General features: G+C 38.1%; 1 protein-coding gene and 1 long non-coding RNA gene across 2 annotated transcripts; one reads left to right on the forward strand and one right to left on the reverse strand.

Annotated features, from left to right (window-relative positions):
* Positions 1-8,965: 8,965 nt before the first annotated feature.
* LOC131241487 (protein DMR6-LIKE OXYGENASE 1-like) lies at positions 8,966-18,125 on the forward strand. Its single transcript, XM_058240272.1, has 3 exons — positions 8,966-9,459; positions 14,923-15,247; positions 17,876-18,125. The coding sequence occupies exons 1-3, from the start codon at positions 9,008-9,010 to the stop codon at positions 18,122-18,124; spliced, it is 1,026 nt and encodes a 341-aa protein (XP_058096255.1). The 5' UTR covers positions 8,966-9,007; the 3' UTR covers position 18,125.
* A 2,918-nt stretch (positions 18,126-21,043) lies between these two features.
* LOC131241488 (uncharacterized) lies at positions 21,044-21,401 on the reverse strand. Its single transcript, XR_009169060.1, has 2 exons — positions 21,214-21,401; positions 21,044-21,160 (listed from the first exon to the last, which is right to left on the reverse strand). It is a non-coding gene; the product is annotated as an uncharacterized LOC131241488 (long non-coding RNA).
* Between the last annotated feature and the right edge of the window lie 767 nt (positions 21,402-22,168).

Here is a 22,168-nt window from a genome sequence, read left to right on the forward strand (position 1 = left end):
TAGTGGCTCGGGCCAGCTCGAGCTCTATCTTTCGAGTTGAGTTTGAATTTAAGCCTACAAGCTAAGTTCGAGTTTAAGTTTTATGATTTTTAATATATATATATAACATAATATATAATATAATAAAATAATATATAATTTATTTAAATATATAAATATGTTCAAAATATTTATACTAAGTGAACCCAATCCGAGTCGAATCAATTCGAACCGAGTTAAGTTTCGAATCGAGTCGAGTTCAATCTAGCTCGAATTTGGCTCGAAATTTTTTCGAACTCAAAAACTCAACTCAACTCGCTTAAATCCAATTTCGAGTCAAGTCGAGTCGAACTAGTTAACCACCTAACCGGTTAATGTACAACTCTACATATGTGTTGAGTGTAAAATATTGCATATTTTTCCTTATTTACGTCTTGATTTTATAAACATAATAATGCTTAATTGATCTAATTATGCATGTTTTCATGTGTGAGGTGATTTCGAAAGCTTAAGGTGAAATTGATGTTAAAATGAATGTTTATACTCAAAAGATTAATCAATGAGGATATTGAGATTTGGAAGTCATTAATGAAGAATTTACATGCCAAAGATCCAAGGAAACTAATTGTGAGGAATGAAGAGAATTGAAGAGTTGAAATGAAGAAAAAAATCTTAAAAATTGGCTAGAAAAACATATTCTGAAACTCCGAGTCTAAAAAATGAAAGTTCTGAAATAATTTTCAAAATAAACTTCGATGTCTATTTTGGGAACACGCGTAGAGTGCATAAATTTAAGGCGGTTTGCAAACTTTTTCAAAGTTTGTGCAAAAGTTTGAGTTGTAAAATTATTTAAAGGAGTCTCTATGCTATTCCAAATCATCTTCTGGGGTTTGGAAAGGGAGAGAAGCCTAAGTGGAGCGCCGACAATGTTCTTCCACTTCGATTTCTTCATATATTCTAATATATTTTTTTAGTTTTTCTTTTGTTTTTAAGTTGGATATGACTAGCTAATTAATCTCTTAGTTAGGGGTAAGAGGTGAAGCTGCAGTTTATTTTGATGCTTCATTTGTTTTGATTCAAGTATATGTTGAATTCCTATTGATTTATAGTTTAATTAAATGAATATTTTCAGTTTTCCATGGTTTATTATGACTCAAATTACAATAGATGATATGATAGCTTTGAATATTTTCTTAATATGTTTTAAGAAGTGTGTGATATATAAAATTCGTGATTTATCATACTCTATGGTATGGTGGATGGTTGAATTCCCTGAGATTATCACATGAATGCTTAATGAGGCAACTATGTTGGTGAAAAATTTAGATTTTTGAGTTTTTGTTGCTCTATCATCTAACTTGATAGAATATGACTCTAATTCTAGTTGTAGCTTTTTGAATAAAGTAAGGTAGCATCTTAATAGCTACATGTGGATCCTTGATGCCTTAGTTTCCCTTTTATTATTGATTATTAAATCATTGATCTTTCAATTATTTAGATTATTGTTTAAATCTAGTTCTTAGTTCTAGTTCTAGTTTATTTAAGAAAGATACACATATAAGTCCCTATGAATTCAACCTTGGTCTCACTGAGTTATCACTACATTGTGACCCTGCACTTGGGGTTGTGAACAAGTTTTTGGCGCCATTACCGAGGACTTCGGCTACGTTTTTCTGAGTTTGATTAGTACTAGAATTTGGTTAGGATTAGGGTTAACTTTTGCTGTTAGCATTTTTCTGATTCTTTTAGAAACTAATTTTGTTTTCTGTTTTGTAGAAATCTAACATAGCAACTCCAATCTGGTAACTTCTTTCCAACTTTTTCTTCTTTCCATATCTCTTATTTTGAAGTTTTCTTTTTCTTAGGTTTAAGTCGTTTAGAACTTGAGGACTGAAAGTGTTTCATGTCCAAGTGGGTCCGTGACAATACTTTACGTCTTCTAAGTGAAGGAGGATTAGTCGAAGGGTTTTCTATCCATCACCGGATTAGATACCACTTGAGATCCTCTGAGTTAATTGAAATTATGGTTGCAAATCAACCTCAACAACTAGTTGGGGAAGTTGAAAATGAGAATGAGGTGCATCATGTTCCCTCGTCTTATACTTTACGAGATTACTTACAACTGGCGGGAATGATTACACCTTCCTGTATGGTATTTCCACTTAATGTTAAAAATGTAGATTTTAAATTGAGAGTGATACAACTCCTTCCTAAATTTCATGGACTAGACTCTGAAAATCCATACTTGCACATTAAAAAATTTGACGAGATAGTCGCCACATTGCATTTTCCAAACGTGTCTGAAGACACAGTAATACTGAAGTTGTTCCCATTCTCATTAAAGGAGAAGGCTAAGTCGTGGTTGCACTCTTTAAAGCCGCAATCTATTGACACATGGGCTGAGATGACTTGGAAATTTCATAAAAAGTTCTTTCTGTTTCATAAAAAAATACATTAATGAAGGTAATTATGAACTTCGCCCAAAAAGAGGAAGAAATCTTCTTCCAATGCTGGGAGAGGTTCAAGGACCTCATGAATTCATTTCCACATCATGGATATGAAATCTAGCGGGTAATAAACTTTTTCTATAATGGATCGATTTCGCCCATGCACCAGTTTGTAGAGATGATGTGTAATGATGAATTCATGAACAAGGAGGTCGATGATGCATGGGATTATTTTGATCAGCTTGCAGAGAACGTGCAATCATGGGACACCTCCCCAAGAACCACCATGTCTAAGCCTACTCAGTCAAGAGAGAAATGTGGAATTTGCGTTTTAAAGGAAGAAGATGACATGAGTGCAAGGGTGGCTAATCTCACAAGGAAAGTTGAGGCTAAGAAGGTAGAAACTATCAAACGCAAGGAGGTTGGGGAAGTTGTTTGCAGTATTTGTGCTAGCAACATACATGAAATGTAGGATTGCCCCACAAATCTTGCTTTTCAAGAGCTATTGAATGAACAATCAACTGCCATAAATAATTACCAATGACCATTCAGCAGACCCACGTCAAATACATACAATCCCAGCTGGAGGAACTATCCAAACTTCAATTGGAGGAACAAACAAACGGGCAATCCTCAAGAGACCCTTACTCAACTCTTAAAATAAAGGAAACCTTGAGAGGATCCGGTTCTAAAGCACATCCAAAATAAAGAGCTCTTCAATTAAGGCACATTACAAGCATTCCGAGACCTTACTAAGGCTATACAAAAGATTGAGTCACACTTAACGATTGGGGAGAAAGGGACTTTTCTAGCCCAATCTCTACCTAATCCAAAACCACAATGCGAAATAATTGACCCGAGCTCTTCGTATAATATAAAGTAAGCTAAGTCTATCACCACTTTTAGAATGGGAAAGACAATTGAGGGTGATAGACCTAACACTGCTCCACAAGAGGAAGAGTCGGAAAGAGCATACAAGCTAGTTGCATCATTCTCCCAACGGTTAATTGCACCAAAACCTCTATCTAACTCTCAAGATATTTTGGAGGTTCTAAAATAAGTGAAGATCAGCATTCCTCTATTAAATGTCGTTAAACAAATTCCTTCATATGCCAAATTCCTAAAACATCTATGCACTACCAAAAGATGACAAAATATACAAAAGAAAATCTTTTTGACAGAAAAAGTGAGTGCCATTCTCAAGCAAGATGTGCCACAAAGATATAAGAATCCCAGTAGCCCAACCATCACTTGTATAATTAGGAATTACCGGATTGAACATGCACTCGTTGAATTGGGGGCAAGTGTTAATTTGATCCCTTACTCGGTCTACGAACGGTTGGCTTTAGTTGAATTAAAACTCACTCGGACTACACTATAATTTGCTGATCATTTGGTTCGTGTACCGAGAGGGATTATTGAGGACATGTTGGTCTAAGTTGATAAATTTTACTATCCAGTGGATTTTATCGTTTTGGATACTCAGTCTATCATGGACGTGAGCACTTACATTCCCGTCATTCTTTGTCCCCCATTCCTAGCTACATCAAATTCCATTATCAATTATAGGAATGGAGTTATGAACTTATCTTTTGGAAACATGACATTGAAGCTCAACATTTTTTCAATATAAGCAAACAATCAAAGGATGTTGACGATACCCACGAATTAACATGATCGATTCTTTCGTGGAAGATAGAGCACTTTTAACTCTATACTATGACCCTTTAGAGACATGCTTAGCCCACTCCATTGATTTAGATGATGACATGATTAGGAAGATGAATGCCTTACTTGATGCGACATCGGTACTTGAAATTAACCGGTGGAAGCCACAATTTGAGACTTTGCCCCAAACTGATATAATGCCTCTACCATCTAGTTTTAAGGCACTGAAGCTTGACCTAAAATTTTTGCTCATTGATCTTAAATATGCTTATTTAAGTCAAGAAGAGACATATCTAGTGGTGATTTCCTCCCTTCTTGAAGAAAAATAAGAGAGTATGCTCATTTCTACTCTTTAGGAACATTAGAGAGCCCTTGGATGGACGATTATGAACCTTAAGGGAATTGACCCTTTAATTTGTACTCACCGCATTCATTTAGAAGAAAATGCAAAAACTCTCTGACAACCACAACATTGCTTAAATCCAAACATGAAGGAAATGGCTAAGGGTAAGGTACTTAAATTGTTGGATGTAGGTATAATATATCTAATATCCGATAGTCAATGGGTGAGTCCAACACAGGTGGTTCCTAAGAAGTCAAGAATCACCATCGTAGCCAATGCCGATAATGAACTCGTACCAACTAGAGCTACTTCTGGTTGAAGGATGTGCATTAACTATCGAAAGTTGAATACCGTCACAAGGACCACTTTCATTTACCTTTCATTGATCAAATTTTAGAAAGGTTAGCTGGTCATTCCTACTACTGCTTCTTGGACAGGTATTCGGGCTACAATCAGATAGAGATAGCTCTTGAAGATCAGGAGAAAACAACGTTCACATGCCCTTTTGACACCTTTGCTTATTGAAGAATGTTATTCGGACTATGTATGTTGAGCATATTTTTAGATATGGTGGGAAAAGATTTAGAGGTCTTCATGGATGATTTCTTTATCTTCGGTTCATCTTTCAACGAATGCCTTGATCATCTTAAACTTGTACTGAAAAGATGTGGAGAGAAAAATCTTGTGCTAAATTGGAAAAAATGTCATTTTATGGTTCCCAAGGGAATAGTTCTTGGACACATAATTTCATCCAAGGGAATTAAGGTGGATAAGGCTAAAATTGATTTAATTTCTAACTTACCTCCACCTAAAAGCATACGTGACGTGCGATTTTTTTTAGGACAGCTGAGTTTTATAGGAGATTCATTAAGGACTTTAGTCATCTCTCTCGTCCTTTATGCAACCTCTTACAAAAGGATGTTCCATACGAGTGGAGCGAAGAATGCCAATGAGCTTTATCTAAGCTCAAGATTATGTTGACCATCGCTCTTATCATGCAACCACCTGATTGAAATATTCCTTTTGAGATTATGTGTGATGTGTTTGATTATGCTATTGGGGCGGTGTTAGGCCAGAGAAAGGAAAAGAAGCCCTACGTGATTTACTATATGAGTAGAACTCTAAATTCTGCCCAAGTGAAGTACTCTACTACGGAGAAGGAACTTTTAGCCGTAGTATTAGGTTTAAACAAATTTAGGTCCTACTTGATTAGATCCAAGATTATCATCTACACTGATCATGCAACGCTGATGTACCTTCTTTCTAAAAAGGATACCAAGCCTCGTTTGATAAGATGGATCCTCTTACTCCAAGAATTCGACATTAAAATACGTGATAAAAAAAACTAGAAAATGTAATGGCTGACCATCTCTCAAGACTTGACCTAGCCGATTCCCTTGAGCCGACACTGATAAAAGACATGTTCAATTACCTTGGTTTGTTGATATTGCGAATTATTTTGCTACAGGTTTCGCGCCAATTCATTGGACTGCGCAAGATAAGAAGAAATTATACACCGAGGTATGCAAATTTATCTGGGATGATCCATACTTGTTCAAACATTGCCCAGACCAAATTTTACGTGCGGCTTTTACTGGCCCATAATGTTCAAAGATACTCATGAGTTTTGCAAAGCTTGTGAGTGTTGTAAAAAATTAGGAGGATTGTCTCGTCGAAACATGATGTCGTTGAACCTCATTTTAATCATTGAAGCATTCGATTGCTGGGGCATTAATTTTATGGGACCATTCCCCCAATCATTTGGAAACATTTAAATCTTGTTAGCAGTAGACTATGCTACCAAGTGGGTTGAGGCGATTCCGTGCCGAAATAATGATCATCAAACGATCATTCGATTATTAAAAGAAAATATCTTTTCCCGTTCTGAAACACCTCGAGCCATCATAAGTGATGGAAGGTCGCACTTTTGCAACATGCCATTTGAAACCTTGACATCTCTCACAAAGTCAGTACTCCCTATCACCCACAAACAAGCAGTCAAAATGAAATTTCCAAAAGGGAAATCAAACAAATTATGAAAAAACGATTAACCGCGATAGCAAATATTGGTCAATCAGACTGTCTGACGCTTTATGGGCTTATCGTACACCTTACAAGACCTCTATTAGAATGTCTCCCTTTAGACTTGTCTACGGGAATGCTTGCCACTTGTCTGTGGAGTTGGAACATATGGCTTACTGGGTGATTAAGAATTTGAACTTCAATTTAGACAACGTCGGCTCGCTACGTAAACTTCATTTGAATGAACTCGAGAAAATTCAGAATGATGCATATGAGAACTCAAGAATTTACAAAGACAGAATGAAGGTGTTTTATGACCGGAACATTATTCGAAAATCAATCACGCTAAGTCATAAGGTCTTTTTGTATAATTCTCGTTCATATCTTTTTCCGGGTAAGCTTTGATCTAGTTGGACCGACCCTTTTCTTATTACAACCATTTATCCTCATGAGGCTGTCGAGATATAGAATCCAATGAATAGAAACATTTTTGAAGTGAACAGTTATCGTCTTAAGCTATTCGTTGAGAAATTTGACTCAGACGATATGTTCTTCCCTCTACCTGATCCTGTCTATCAAGATTAACTTCCTAGTCTAATCGATGTATAGTTAGGTTTATTGCTTTCTTAGGATTATGTTAGATATAATTTTGCTTTAGTTATTCGTGTTTATCATTGCTTAACCTTTACATAGCAAGGACTTTGAATATCGTTGCATTTTTCCTGGTACTATCTTCCAAACTCGCTATTCATTTTCTTACCTTTGTCTCATGTTGGCATTATTGACTATTTCTTACCTTGAAGACAATGTAAATTTTAAGTCGGGGTGATATTAGATGGATCTAATTAGTATTTTTCTAGGTTTTAAGCAAATTGTTTAAATTTTTTTGAATTTTCTATTTCAAAACTCTCTTGGAAAGAAAAATTCCGTGTGATTTGAATACATGTTGAGTGTTATGTTCATAAGAGATAAAATAAATATTTGAAAATTTAGTGACTAGTAAATTAGTAACTTTTGATTAAGTTTTCTTAATTAGTTAGTTAATAGAAAATTTTAAAACATTAATTAAGTGTAGCTCACATTTCACATCTATCATTGTGGGCCCTACCGAGTTTGTTCACTCGAGATATAGCTGGTGACCGGGTCACCACGTAATCCGCTTCCTTACCTGAGCATTTCTAACGGGCGCATATTAGGGGGTGCAGTGCTTACTGTGGGGGCCATATTCACGTATGCATTCTAGATCTACGCAGTCCATCCATTCTTTCGTGTCATTTTAAGGGCATGAGCCTATAAATGAGGAAAATACAAATCTCAAGTGGACCATTCTCTAGAAAACCGAAGTGATTGAATGCCCTACCATTGAGAATTTCTTAAGGTCCATTGTAATGTTTCCATAACGTTTATTTTGCCACCCAACCTGTTGATATAAGGTCCCATAAACCTGAAGGAAAAAAAACAAATATCAACTTCTAATGATCAATCACCACTTCTTTCATAGGTTATGGTCCACCTGAGTATTGGATCTGCTTAGTTTCTGAGAACATGCCCTCAAATGATATAGAAAAACTGATGGACAGCGTGGATATCAAATACATACATCAAGGTCAGCCCCGAAGGGCCGCACCTAAGGTAAGAGCATGGTGAAGTCCTGAACATGGCCCACTTCTACATATGTACTGTATATCCACGCCGTCCATCCATTTTTACAGATCATTCTAAGGAGTGGTCCAAAAAATAAACATTACAGTGGGCCCTAGGATCTACCTCATTTTTGGGACCATGCCTTAAAATGAGCTAGAAAAATGGATGGACGGCATGGATATACAACGTGCACATCGAGGTAGGCCCCGCGGTCAAACCCTCGCCCACTAAGCTCTTACCCCAGTCGCACCCAACCAGGTACATACCAACCCTGCGGCCATGGGGAGCTGATTAGGTGCTGCCCTGGCCTCACGCAGCTCGATGCAGCCCTGACCGTGAGGCCTACCTTGATGCATATATTATATATCCACACCGTCCATCTATTTTTTCCGGAAATTTATGTAGTGGTCCCAAAAAATGAAGCATATTCAAATCTCAAATGGACCATACCATTAAAAACAGTGGTGATTGAACACCCACTATCAAAAACTTCGTAGGGCCCACCGTAATGTTATTTTTCCATCCAACCTATTTGTATGGTCACACAGAAATGGATGAAAGGAAAAAAGCAGATATAAGCTTGATCCAATACTTTTATAGCCCACAAGAAGTTTTTTCATGGTAAACCACCACTGTTTCCTGTGGTATGGTCCATCTGATAATTTTATCTACTTAGTTTTTTGGTTTATGCCCTGAAATGAACTGGAAAAACCTATGGACGGCTTAGATATACAATACATAGATCAGGGTGGGCTGTACGGTCAGGGATGCACTGTGGCCTGCACCTAATCCTCTCCCATTTCTCCGTAGCCTTTCAATAATTAAAGGGTTGAAGCATTTCAATGTAACAGCTTATCTGGTTCTTCCCTGCCGACGGTGAGGCTTACCCCAACAAACGGTTTGGATGGAAGCCTCTTTCCAGCAGGCCGACCGATCTCATCCCCTCTCCCTCACTCCTGGCTACATCCTACCCGTTGAAAAGAGGCCACTCCTCTCGCAAGTCTCATCATCGACGTCCATTCCCATCATAGACATGCGCGATGAGCTCCACGTGGTGGACAAGATATCCAAGGCGTGTGAAGAGTACGGCTTCTTCCAGATCATAAACCATGGTATCCCACCCGAGCTTTGCCGACGAATGATGGCCGTCCTTTCTGAATTCTTCCATTTGCCACCGGAAGAACGGGCTAGATTCTGTACGGACGATCCCAGGTGCCCTGTGAAGGTTTACCACCCGTACCTTGGGACCGGCCAGGACGGGGAAAAGGTCACGATGTGGAGTGAGTACCTCTCCCATCCTTGCCATCCGTTGGATGGTATTCTCCACCTCTTACCGGACAAGCCCGTCCAGTACAGGTACGTCTACCACTTTAATTTATGGACGGTCCAATCTTTGATCTGGACCGTCTACCTGATCGGGCCCATCTTAGCTTGCCAATGGGTATAATATCTTCTTTGATCTTGCTATCCAAATTTTTAGGTGAAATGGACAGCTAAGTTTTAACTTTTTCCGAGGGCATTTTTAGGTGAAATGGACAGCTAAGGTTTCTACAACCCAAATTTTCCGTGGGTTGTAGAAACCTTGGGTTACTTGTTTTTAAAATGCATGGGGATTCCAAGTGGAATGATTCCACCTTCCCTAAAAAAAATAAAAAATAAATAAATAAATAAATAATAAAAAAGAAGAAGAAGAAAGAAATGCATGGGATTCCAAATCCCAAATACATTGGATTCTGATGCATTTGGAATTCTCCTTTGTTTTTGGCATTCTGGAATGGGAATTCGCTGGAATTCAAAGTTTTTGTTTGGTAGGTCAAGTTCTGAAAGCGTTGAAATCTTATATTATATTCGCGTCTCGAGCTTGCCGGACGCGGATTTCCTGCTAAAGCCTTTCGCACAGGGATTCTGGGTGGGGACCGCTGTGATGTTTGCGAGAAATCTAACCCGTCCATCCGTTTTTCAATCTCATTTTAGGACATGCGAACAAAAATGAGGAGGATCGAAAACTTAACTGGGGCGTACGAGATGAAACAGTGGCGAAAGGAACGCCTACCATTGAAGCATTTCGAGGCTCCACCTTGACGTTTATATTCCATCCAAACCGTTTATAAGATCATTTTCACTGAGATGAAATGCAAATACTTCAAACTTAAATCGATACAAAACTTTTGTGGCCATTTAGATGTTTCAACAGTGGTCACTAAATCCGCACTGTTTCCTCTTGTGTGGCCCATTTAAGTTTTAGATACACCTTATTTTTGGTCGAATATACTAAAATAAGCTCAAAAAACGGATGGAAGAAGTGGATTTCTCAAAAACATCACAGCAGGCCCCGCCAAGAATCCTTGGGCGGGAACTTCTGCGAAAGCCTTCGAAATCCGCGTCCCGGCAGGAGTTCCCGCGCTCAAAACTTAGGTGGGCCCACCGTGATGTTTGTGAGAAATCCACCCGTTCATCCATTTTGTCAGCTCATTTTATGACTTGAGACCAAAAGTGAGTAGGATCCCAGACTGAGGTGAGCAGCATTAAAAGAAAGGTGGGTGCGGTGAAATCTCCTTGGGTCAACAGTTGCGTTTACATGCCATCCATACCTTTTATAACGTCCTTCCTGCCGGGATGAACAGAAAACGAAGATATTATCCTTGTTGAAAACTTTTGTAGATCAAGCAACGCAAATATCTTGTGGAAGACTTTCGCAGAAAGTTCCTGCAGTAGAAACCTAGGTGGGGCTCACTGTGATGTTTGTAAGAAATGCACCCGTACGTCCTTTTTGAGAGCTCATTTTAGGACTTTGAGACCAAAAGCGAGTAAGATCCGAGACTAAAGTGGGTGCATTAAAAGAAAAGCTGGGTCGGTTGAAATCTCCCTGGGGTCAATAGTTATGTTTACAGGCCATCCATAACTTTTATAACGCCATTTCTACTGGGATGAACAGAAAAGACAAATATTAACCTGATTCAAAACTTTTGTGGCCCTATGAATATTTCAATTGTGGATGTCTAACCCTCACATTTTCGGCTCACTTGAGCATTGCCACATTAGCTTGATGACTCACCATTATCCTCATCTAGTCCCAATGCACTAGGGCGCTTTTAGATATTTAAATAGTTCTCAGGATTAACCAATCTGGGGAGAGAGTTCAGAGGAGGGCAAGATGATATATATATATATATATAGAGAGAGAGAGAGAGAGAGAGGAAAAACTGAGAAAAAAGGGCGGAGAAGCAGAGCAAAGTCCTGAGAGGGTAGAGCACTGGGAGAGCAACGTTGGGCAGAACTTCGGTCGATTCTTCGGAGCTGGTCTCAACTATGACACGTGCTCTCTTTTTTTATTTTGTATATACCCGATGCCCATGCAAGCCCCTGCCGCCTCTGGAAGTTTTCTTTTTCCAGTTCATTGTGTCAGCCAAAATCAAACCCTAAGGAACGATTGAAGTCAACTAGTAGGGTTGGAATTTGGGACGTCCAGCCATTCATTTTGATAAAAAAAAAAAGGGTGTCTGATTTACCTTTTTCCCTCTCACATCTCAAAATAAAATTGTATTACACTTTACACATACACTATACACTTACCACATCTACACCTACTCACGCTTTTATTCTTCTTTCTTTTCTTCTCTATTTTGCCTACCTAGACCCTAAAAAGCTTATGAAGTATGTCCTGATTAACGCAGCATTGGAAGTTCCCCGAATCCTCTTAAAAATCATGCAACCTCATAAAGTAGAAACCGTAAGTTGCATGAGTGGAAAAGAGTGCATAACCCATTCTTTTTCCATAACCAAAGCCCTTAACCAGAATCTACGGGCGTAGACCAACCGCAGGAGTCACTCAAGTTGGAGAATCTTTCAATTTCCCGACTATCAAGTGATTCTACGATTTCTAACAGGCCATAGATTCCAAGCTTCTTTTGGCTATTGGTGACTCCAAGTAAAATGTATTTTTGCCTCTAAGTCAACCCCACATTCAATTAAATTAAAGCTAAAACCAATAGACGAAAAGTCCAAGAAAAGCGTGGGCATCATTCCGCCGTGTATTCGCGTGCGGGAGGGCATTCATAGAATGACAACTCTGTGGGGGAGTGCCACTAGCTAAGGCCCGACTTGAAACACAAGACTCTACAATTTTTTTGAGGATTCTCTAACTTCCATCATTCCAGTTTTTAATGGTCCAATGCTAGCATACTGACGGATTAACGGGCTAACTTTTCAGTTTAAACTGATCCATTTTACTTCCCTACTTACATCTTGCATTCTAGTACAAACTGGTCTCATATACTTTCTTACAAGCATCCTGCATTCTAGTTTACATTAATTCATTTCACTTTCCTACTCACATCTTGCATTCTAATGTAAGCTAGTCCTCTTTACTTTCTTACGAGCATCCTGCGTTCCAGTTGTCACTTGTCCATTTACTTTCCTATAATTCAATTTGTACTGGTCCTTTTTCCTTTCCGTTTATATATTCCAGTGTGCACTGGTCCTCCTGTAGGGGAAGAGAAGCCCTAGCTTAAGAGAAACAAACTTCTCTTTTACGGTGCCTTTGTGGAGTATAGAAGATTATGTATGTGCATGCCACCCTTGTGGGTCTCACCTGAAACTCTTTCCAACAATCCAAACTGTCCATACTATTGCTTTGGCCACCAATATCGTAAGTGAGCTACAAATTCCAACATCCTTTTCCTCCATTCCACTCTATCAAGGTCAACATCTTCCATTTGACCATAGGTTGGCTAGTTTGAATCATAAGTTACTTGTACCTCATGTAGCTTATTTTGATTTCTACTAATTTAGAAAATAAGTTTGTTTAATAAACAACATACTTCTCAACTAAAAAGTAGAAAAGTATGTCTAGTTCCCAACGTCACATAAGTGCCTACCTCTTAATGTGTACCATCCACCTTGCGAGGCCCGCCTCTTAATGTGGACCATCCACCTTGTGAGGGTCACCTATGATGTAGGTTATCCATCATGTGGGGCTCATCTTTGATGCGAGCTATCCATCATGTGGGGTCCACCATTAATGTGGACAGTCCATCGATCATGTGGGGCCAACTTCAAAGTGCGTTGTCCATCATTCACCGCCTTGGAAGTGGGCAATTCATTATTAGGGACTAACCTTCATATGTGGACTTTCATCGTGTGAAGCCCATTTTGATATAGGTCATCCATCATTTGTCATCCACCTCTAATATCCACCGCCTGTCGTGTGAAGCACACCTTTGATGGGGTTTGTTCATCCTGTGGACCCCACTTTCAATGCAAGCCATCCATTATGTAGGGCCCGCCTTGGATGTGAGTCATTCATCATTAGGGGCCGACTTTGATGTGAACCATCCATTATGTGAGCCCACCTTGACGTGGGTAATCCCTCATGTGGAGCCCACATTCGATTTCCATCTTTTGAAGCCTAACTTTGGTGTCAACCATCCATCATATGGCCCCACCTTCAATGTGAGTTGTCCGTCATGCAGGGTTTGCCTTGGGTGTGCCATTCATCATCAGGGGCCGAAGTTTGAGGTGGATTGCTCATTATGTAGGCCCACCTTAATGCGGGTCATACATCATGTTAACCCACCATCAATGTTAATTGTCTATCACGCAGGGCCCACCTTCAATGTCCATTATTCATCACGTGGATCCCACCTTTGATGTAGACCATCCATAGCATGGACTCTACCTACATTGTGGGTCATCCATCATGGGAGGCCACCTCTGATGCGGATTGTCCATTATGTGGAGAGAAAAAGACATTAGAAAAGTTAAAAATTGAAAAGCAATACACACACACACATATATAGCGAAATGCTCAGCTGCGCACCAGTTCGCACGGAACTCATGTGAGCTTTTTGGGAACTCATCATATGTGATTTGAGTCTAAAATCCAAATGGTCCACGTGATGCAGCACCCCATGAAACCCCCATGGCCCAACTTTTACTTTGATCTAAAACTTTGGTGGGCCATGAAAAAAATAGTTTCCTCCCTTGATTTGCATATCTCTTTGCTATGGCCCACCAAAGTTTTAGATCAGAGTGAAAATTGGTCCCTTGTGGTTTCACAGGATGCCGCATCACATGGACCATTCGGATTAGACGCCCATGACACGTGTATAAAGGTGCACACGTGCGCAGGCGAGCATGTCCTCTCTCTCTCTCTCTCTCTCTCTCTCTATATATATATATATATATATATATATATATATATATATATATATATATAGTTTCTTTTAAAAACCTGAAAACTTAACTCACTGACTTGACCCAAATCTAACTTAGTAGTTAATAATAAAAATAGTGGTAGGAATGAAAATTTAAATTAGTTACCTTTGATATTAGTTAAAAAAAAATGAGAAAGCCATCTGTTGCATAATTCACTGATCGAATGCCTTGCACCTCTGACAAAGGTCATTGGTTTGATTTTCTCTTGTGGCTCGTTTACGTTCAATTAAAATGACCATTGAAAGAGCAAGTGACTTGGCCAGAGTCATGTCAATTTGGTCACTCTATGAAACGAGCTATTACTGACTCAACTTGAAATCTCGCTGAGTCGAGTTGCACGGCTGAGATTAGAGTCGAGTCAGTGAGTTTTTTTCTAAGTATAATACAATATGACCTCTAATACATAATTATTGTTAACGAAAATGAAATATGAACTGATTTTTTAAGTGAAAACCAAACATGGCCTAATAATTTCAAAGAAAAATGCTTGTAAAAATGGATTTCATGTGAAGTTAACAACCAGTTGTATAGCTGGTCATTCCTCATATTTCCCCCATGTATGTGGAGGCCCATCTAAGAATACTTTATGTTTAATCCTTGCAGAGAGGTGGTGGTTGCATATGCAAAGGAAATGGGTGGATTGGTGAAGAGGCTATTGGGTCTGATATCCAAAGGTCTTGGGCTAGAGTCCAACTACCTTAATGAAAGGCTTAAGCAACATAAACGAATTCTACAAGCGAATTACTACCCGACATGCCCACAACCCGATCTCACCTTGGGCTTGCCTGTTCATACTGATTTGGGTGTACTCACAATTCTTCAACAGTCGCAGGGTGTGACTGGCCTCCATGTAATAAAAGATGGAAATTGGATGTATGTAGATCCCATACCTGACGCGTTTGTGATCAACGTTGGCGATCAACTTCAAGTAAGTATTGTTGTTATTGCTCAATGGCCTAATTAAATCTGGTTGAGTTGAGTCAACTTGGGTGAGTCAGGTCAAGTGTTTTTTCTTTTAACTGTGTTCACATGGGCACATGTTGCATGCATGATGGGATCAGAACTATTCATTCGGCAGGTCTAAAATTAGTTCTAAAAGTCACTGATTCGACTTGAAACTGGGCCAAGTCAACTTGACTCGGTGAGATTTCAAACCAAGTCACTGACTCGAGCTTGTTTTTTAAATCTGATTTTGAAATGGAAAGATTATCTTTATTTGCAAGTTCAACATATTGGAGCCAGACATCACATCAAACCCGATGAATAGATATTTTCTCTCAATAATTGAAATGCAATAATCAGAAAAATAACACCCACAAAATTTCAGAAATGACCGACTTGACTTTTCTAAGAGAGTGTTTTCCCAGGTTTTAAAGAGAAGTGAAAGAAGTATCCAAACCAAACCCTAACTCTTATATTTGTAGGCTTACATCATAAAGAATCTGAATTAGTGAGTAACTCCTGCTTCTCTTATGTTACCATGGTAACGAGGTTTATGGAATTACCACTCCCAACCTTAAATGAAAAAAAAATAAAAAATCAAATCAAATTGACACCATCCAATATAATTGATTTAATGTGAGACCTTTGAGACTATAATCTTCTAGAACATGACATGGTATTAAAAAAAATTAAAAAAATAATAATAATAAAAAACCTACAAGTGGACCAACAAAAAACTATTGATTTGATCACACTATATGATGCATGTTTGATTCCATATATGTATATGCATAAATACCAATGCACCGATCCTAATGTGCGCCTATCCACATTGGAGATTTAACAAATATTAATTTCCAAAGATGATCCATCAAAGCTCAACTGAAAATACTATATATAATAAAAATAATTTTCCATAACATTCACATAAAATCTAACCATTCATTTGATTAGGCGCCTTATATAGCTCTTTTGTGCACCATCATCACATTGTGATCACTTATGATTGTACCCTGTCCCATTTCCATGACCCAATCTTGACTAATGAGCCGATGATCAAGCATATAGATGGATCCACCTAGCGCCCCAATCTCCAAAATACAATAATTTCTCATAATGGTGGACCATCCTCTCTTCCTCCCCTTGCTACGGTCCCTTCGATGTTCGATATCCGAAAATTGTTTAACCACCACCCAACTACCTATCATCACCATCTTGGTTGTCTAACAAACTCGACCCACGCCCTTCCTCAATTTCAATTTAAATAAAATCCGAGTGTCCAAATTATTGAAGGCAAAATCTGAACACTAATATTCAAAAATTTGACCGTTAGAGCGGAATCACAACTCAGCAATCTGCCCCCTAGGTTTTCTGAAAGAATCATAAATGGCTCGAAAACATGAAAGTAATTCCCTTATGACTCCATTGCCAACAGTTTTCCATCGCCAATCCACAGTCTCCTTTTGGAATTATTTTCGTGAGCATCCTTTACTAATCAATTTGTGCTGAGTTGGAAAGATTCTTGTGGTTCTGGAAAATCCAGCTATTGACTCGTTGAGATTTCTATTTGAATGACTATCTGATCCGGTTCATGGTATGCTAATATACTAGTCATTCCGTTTTGACAAGTGGGGCCGATGGTTGTGTGATCCAAAGATTGGTTTATTATATCGGCCCCTACTTCGGATGGTCCGTGATGCAAAAATATGATGTAGAGCAGGTCGTGGACACTTTCATGTCTAAGATGGACTAGAGAAGTCCCAATCGGAGGTGGAAGTGATTAGGACCGTCAGAACCCTAAAGCAGGTGTATCTCGCAAATTAGATTGAGTTATTCGACGTACCATATATGATTTGGGGGTAGGAGAAGCTACTTTAGCCACACAACCCCTCTATACCAGGTTGCCCACGCCGAATTTGCGAGATTCCATCAGATCGACGGTCGAAACTCCATTTTAATTATTAATAGTAAGTTCTAGTTCTATCATAACTCTTGACCTTTGAGCTTTAGGAGTCATACACAACATGAAAAGGGCTTAGAAATATTAGGAGAATAACATGGTTAGGCCAAATTGGGCACTTATTATTTTTGGTTGAAAACCAAGTCTGGTAGAAATCATGATTGTATACTATTAATTTACAGTATGTCATTTTTTTAAAGGAGTTTGATTATGAATTCTTCTTAGGTTTGATATCACTATTTAAAGGATTTTAAATTCCTTTTTCATCATCAATTAATTTATTTCAAATTATTAAAAATTATTTTCTATTTTCTTTCCTTGTGGACTCAAGGAATCTGTAAGGAGTCTAGAGAAACTCTGTAGATTTTGGAGTAGTTATCCTTGAGAAAGACTGTGATGGACCTCATCACGTCCTTATCTACGTCAAAATCTCCCTGATTGGAAGATCCTAACCACCAATACAGCTGGCTTTGTAGGTAAAATGTAGCCAGTTGTATTTATCTTCTACACCATCTATTTGAAAGTATTGATTGAAAGTTTAGAGTTGTCCCATGGAGAAGATTTTTTGGGAATGATCTGTCCATGGGGGATGCTATAATTGCTTTTATTTTATTATTTTTGCAATGGAAGATTACGATCGTTTGGCACTTGCAGGTGATGAGCAATGGTAGGTATAAAAGCGTGCATCACAGGGCAGTGATCAACAAGTCAATGGCACGTCTGTCAATTGCAACTTTCTACCGACCAGAGCCGGATGTTATGATAGGGCCGATTGAGGAGTTGGTGGACGACCAACATCCCGCGTTATACCAGAATTATCGCTTCGAAGAGTTCTTCAAAGAGTTTTTGAGGCAAGAAGGGTCTAGGAGGAGGGTTAAAGAAGTGTTTGAGTTGCGCCATTAGAAGTATTTATTCCAATTTTATGTTTTCAAATATTGGTTCCTAAACTTTTTCTTTCTACATGAAACTTTTTTCACGAACTTAGCTTTTTGAAGCTTGAGTTGAGTTGTGTTGGTTTTTACACTTGCTCCTTTGAAGAATGACCAGGACAGAGTTTTTGAGGCAAGAAGGGTCTAGGAGGAGGGTTAAAGAAGTGTTTGAGTTGCGCCATTAGAAGTATTTATTGCATTTTTATGTTTTCAAATATTGGTTCCTAAACTTTTTCTTTCTACATGAAACTTTTTTCATGAACTTAGCTTTTTGAAGCTTGAGTTGAGTTGTGTTGGTTTTTAAACTTGCTCCTTTGAAGAATGACAAGGAGTGAGCCTGGGCTTCAGGGAAGAGTTGCTGGAAAACCCTAGAAAAAACAGAAATTCACCAGATTTGATGGGAGCAAGAAAGGTAATGAGTATATACTCTCTCTCATTAATTTCGTGCATCGCACTCCATCATGTGCATTGGCTATCCTTTTCTCTAAGCCATTAGTGTTTTGAAGCTGGCTAGCGTCAAAGCCAGAAAGCAACTAATAGCCCCCTTTAGGGCCTGGGCTGAAAAGACGCGGCACATTTTTCTTTACAAGTCAAACCTAATTGTTGCCATTACATTGAATTGGCCTGTGGATCTCTCTCCAAAAAAGAAAAACATTTTCATCTTTTGGTGTACATTGAAAGAGTTTATGCAAAGTCAAATAAAACAAAATCAAATTAATTTACTTCTAAGCATGCATGATTTAACACACAAAAATACCATACAATGAAGATAATTGAAAGTAGTTCGGTCTAACTCTTTTAGGTTTTAACCATCTCTAAATTTTTACTTTACATCAATGAAGCTTTTCTAAGTGTGAAATTCTATGAGACCTCCTAGAGTACTCACCTATATTTATAAACTTCTAACTTATTGCTAAGTTGCTTTCCTTCACATGATATTGAGGGATCTCTTTAGAGATATACCTGTGTGTTATTTCATCAATAAGCAACACCCATAATACCCTTACCCTTGACTAAGTTCGATCTGTGGAATGGAGGCGGGAGACTAGTCTTTTGAATATATTTCTGCTCCCCCCATACTGCATAAGTACTCAGCTGGCGACCGTTGCTTTACCGTTCCAAACTCCGTTGAGTGCTTTGTCAAGCAGGTAGCCTTCTGTCAAGTCAGAGACGGACCATACAAGGTTTTTCATAAAGTCAAACCTCTAAGGAAATGTAACTAAACTTTGATGTTCCTCGTGTACATAACACATGGATGTACGTAACTTCTCTATCTCATGCTGTTATACACATATCCCCTATATACCATCTTAAAGCCCATTGTACTAAAACCCACTATATTCCACACCCATGATTAATTAATAAAAAAAATGAATGAAAACCGTTTGTTGTACCAAACAATACACATGATAACTTTGAAATAATTTGTTTAATCAAAACAATATATATATATATATATATATATATATATATATATATATATATATATATATATATATATATATATATATATATATATATATATAAAATTTGTTTAATGGAAAATGCCACAATGTCTTTGCTGAAATCTTCTTAACTTTGGAGGGAATAGTTGTTGCCTCATCGTCATTAGAATTATGTTCCATCGTTTTCCATCTGGATATACCGCACACAGCACATGACTCATCGTTCACATTAGTCTTCCAATACAACTGGTAATCATTGGGGCATGCATCGATCTTGTTATAACTGAGGCCCAGTTCTTTAATAATCTTCTTGGTCTCATAAAAGGAACTCAGCAACGTCTCACCCTCGGGGAGTGCTTCTTTCAACAATTCAAGCAACATGGTGAATGACTTGTTGCTCCATTCATTTAAGCACTTAAGTTGATACATTCGAACAACAAAAGAGAGTTTCGTGAACTTCTTACATCCCGGGTACAAGGCTTGTTTGGCATCTTGCAACAACCTGAAGAATCTTTCAGCTTCAGGATTCGGTTCCTCTTGTATTGGCTCCTGTGATGGCAAATCAGTTGGCATGTCATCTACACCTGATATTCCAAACACATCATGCAACAATCCATGCATGTTATCACGTGGAGGCATATCATCATGTGTACTAGTCGCAGGGCCGGAAGTCGATGAAGAAGACGCCTCCCCATGGAACACCCAACGGGTGTAATTCGGCATAATTCCCTCACACACAAGATGATCTACTACTTCTTTATGAGCACGCCAAAAGAGGTTGGCGCACTTTACACATGGACATAAGATCTTCCCCTCGCTAGCAGCATTGTTGAATGCAAACTCAATGAATTCCTTCATGCCCTTAACATATTCCAAGCTCACCCTATATTGTCCAAGGAAACAAAGGGAACTCTTAAAATAATGCAACTTTATAAGGAATCCAAATTCGAAGGAGAAAGTATTGCTCAACACATTACCTTGACTTTTGCATCCAACTCTTATCCATCACTTGTATCCAACTTTGAACAATGCAATACTCTGCCCAAAATTCATGTCAATCCACTGTAGTTATTACTCTACTCAACATTGGTCCTGCTACTATCTTATATTCTAGTATAAATTGGTCGCCAAGGCTTCAGGACTCCTCTAGAGTCACCAACACATCCCTTAGCTACTACTAAGGGAGCACGACACCTAATTAAATTACAAAACCCCTAAACATCCACACCATGAATGATTGCCATCTCAAAAAAACTAAGTGTACATGTGGCAGCTATGTGACATTGAGGTAGCTAAGAAAATATGCGTAGTTATGCATAAGCCTTTTTATTTTTTAATAACTGTGTGGACTTTTAGAGCCAATCTAGGTGCATGTAAAGTCATGTAGTGCACATGCCATCGTGCATAGACAACATGTAAGTAGTTCCTCAAACACTATTACACTACCATAAAGAGAAAAATCAGTACAGAGTATACAGTTAATGCAACAGTTACCTAAGGATAGCCTATCATGCTTAAAAGGCTAAATAGATCACCATACATGTTAAAAAGGCTTATATGACAGTCTCAAATGTATCCTCAAACATGTTTATAGAATGGAAGTTCCCTGGAATGCCACTCAGGCTGGTCCCTTTTGCATTTCTCATAAAACAAAGTAATAGATTTGCAAGTGCATAGCAATCTGTCTTATCCTATGTATTCAACTTTAAGTCTGGCACAACTCATCTCTCAATGTACCTCTTGTAGCACAGATGGGTCTTCAGAAAATATAGATGAAAGTTTGATTAGTCCATCGAGTCCACCTTGGTTGACCTGGCATTCATAGCAATATAAATCATCATCAACATTATTATCATTGGCCTACAACAAAAATTATAATAACTTCAAATAAAATGAAAGCTAAAACATTGTGCTTATAATTAGTAAAGCCATTCATAGCAAGTAACTTAAAACATTGTGCTTATAATTAGATTTGTGCCAGGTTGGCATGTAGAGCCATTCATAGCAAGCAACAAATTTTATTTTTTTTAATTTTTAATTTTTTTTATTTTAATTTTTACAGATCTGATCTAAAAGACAATAATCCAAGTTAAAGATATGATGGCGCTGGAGCAGATTTTTCAATCCTTCGAGCTCTTTACAATGTGAGATTTTTTAGGAAAGCACTAATCCGTTTATCTACAGATCTAGATAACAGGGAGACTCAAAATTTTGGGGAAAAAAAATAATAGATCTTGTTCTAGTACTAAGATCTGAACCTAACTGCCATCAGAAACCAAATTCTTCTCTCCAAGTCCGAAAATTTTGGGTCTCATATAGGAAAAAAATGTATACAAAGGATAGAGAAAAGATTATCAAAATGAAGAAAATGAAAAATAAGAACAATGAGAAGTATTTCCAAAGAAATTCGTAAAATTTCCACTTCTAAAGTCACGAATCAACAGAAACTCAAAATAGCAAAAAAAAAAAAAATCATTAAAAGAAAAAAGAAAATGAGAAATCAAGAGCAAGAGTAAGCAAAATTTTCCCAACATTTTAAAAAATCGACGAAATTTCCATGTGAAATCTCCGTT

Source organism: Magnolia sinica, chromosome 3, assembly GCF_029962835.1.
Source record: "Magnolia sinica isolate HGM2019 chromosome 3, MsV1, whole genome shotgun sequence".
In the NCBI taxonomy this organism is placed as follows: Eukaryota; Viridiplantae; Streptophyta; class Magnoliopsida; order Magnoliales; family Magnoliaceae; genus Magnolia; species Magnolia sinica.

Excerpts from the sequence above, each read along its gene's own strand:
- LOC131241487 (XM_058240272.1), top strand. The coding sequence starts at position 9,008 with ATGGAAGCCTCTTTCCAGCAGGCCGACCGATCTCATCCCCTCTCCCTC. Across the intron at positions 9,460-14,922 it reads GACAAGCCCGTCCAGTACAG|AGAGGTGGTGGTTGCATATG; the intron begins GTACGTCTACCA and ends TAATCCTTGCAG. Across the intron at positions 15,248-17,875 it reads ACGTTGGCGATCAACTTCAA|GTGATGAGCAATGGTAGGTA; the intron begins GTAAGTATTGTT and ends TGGCACTTGCAG.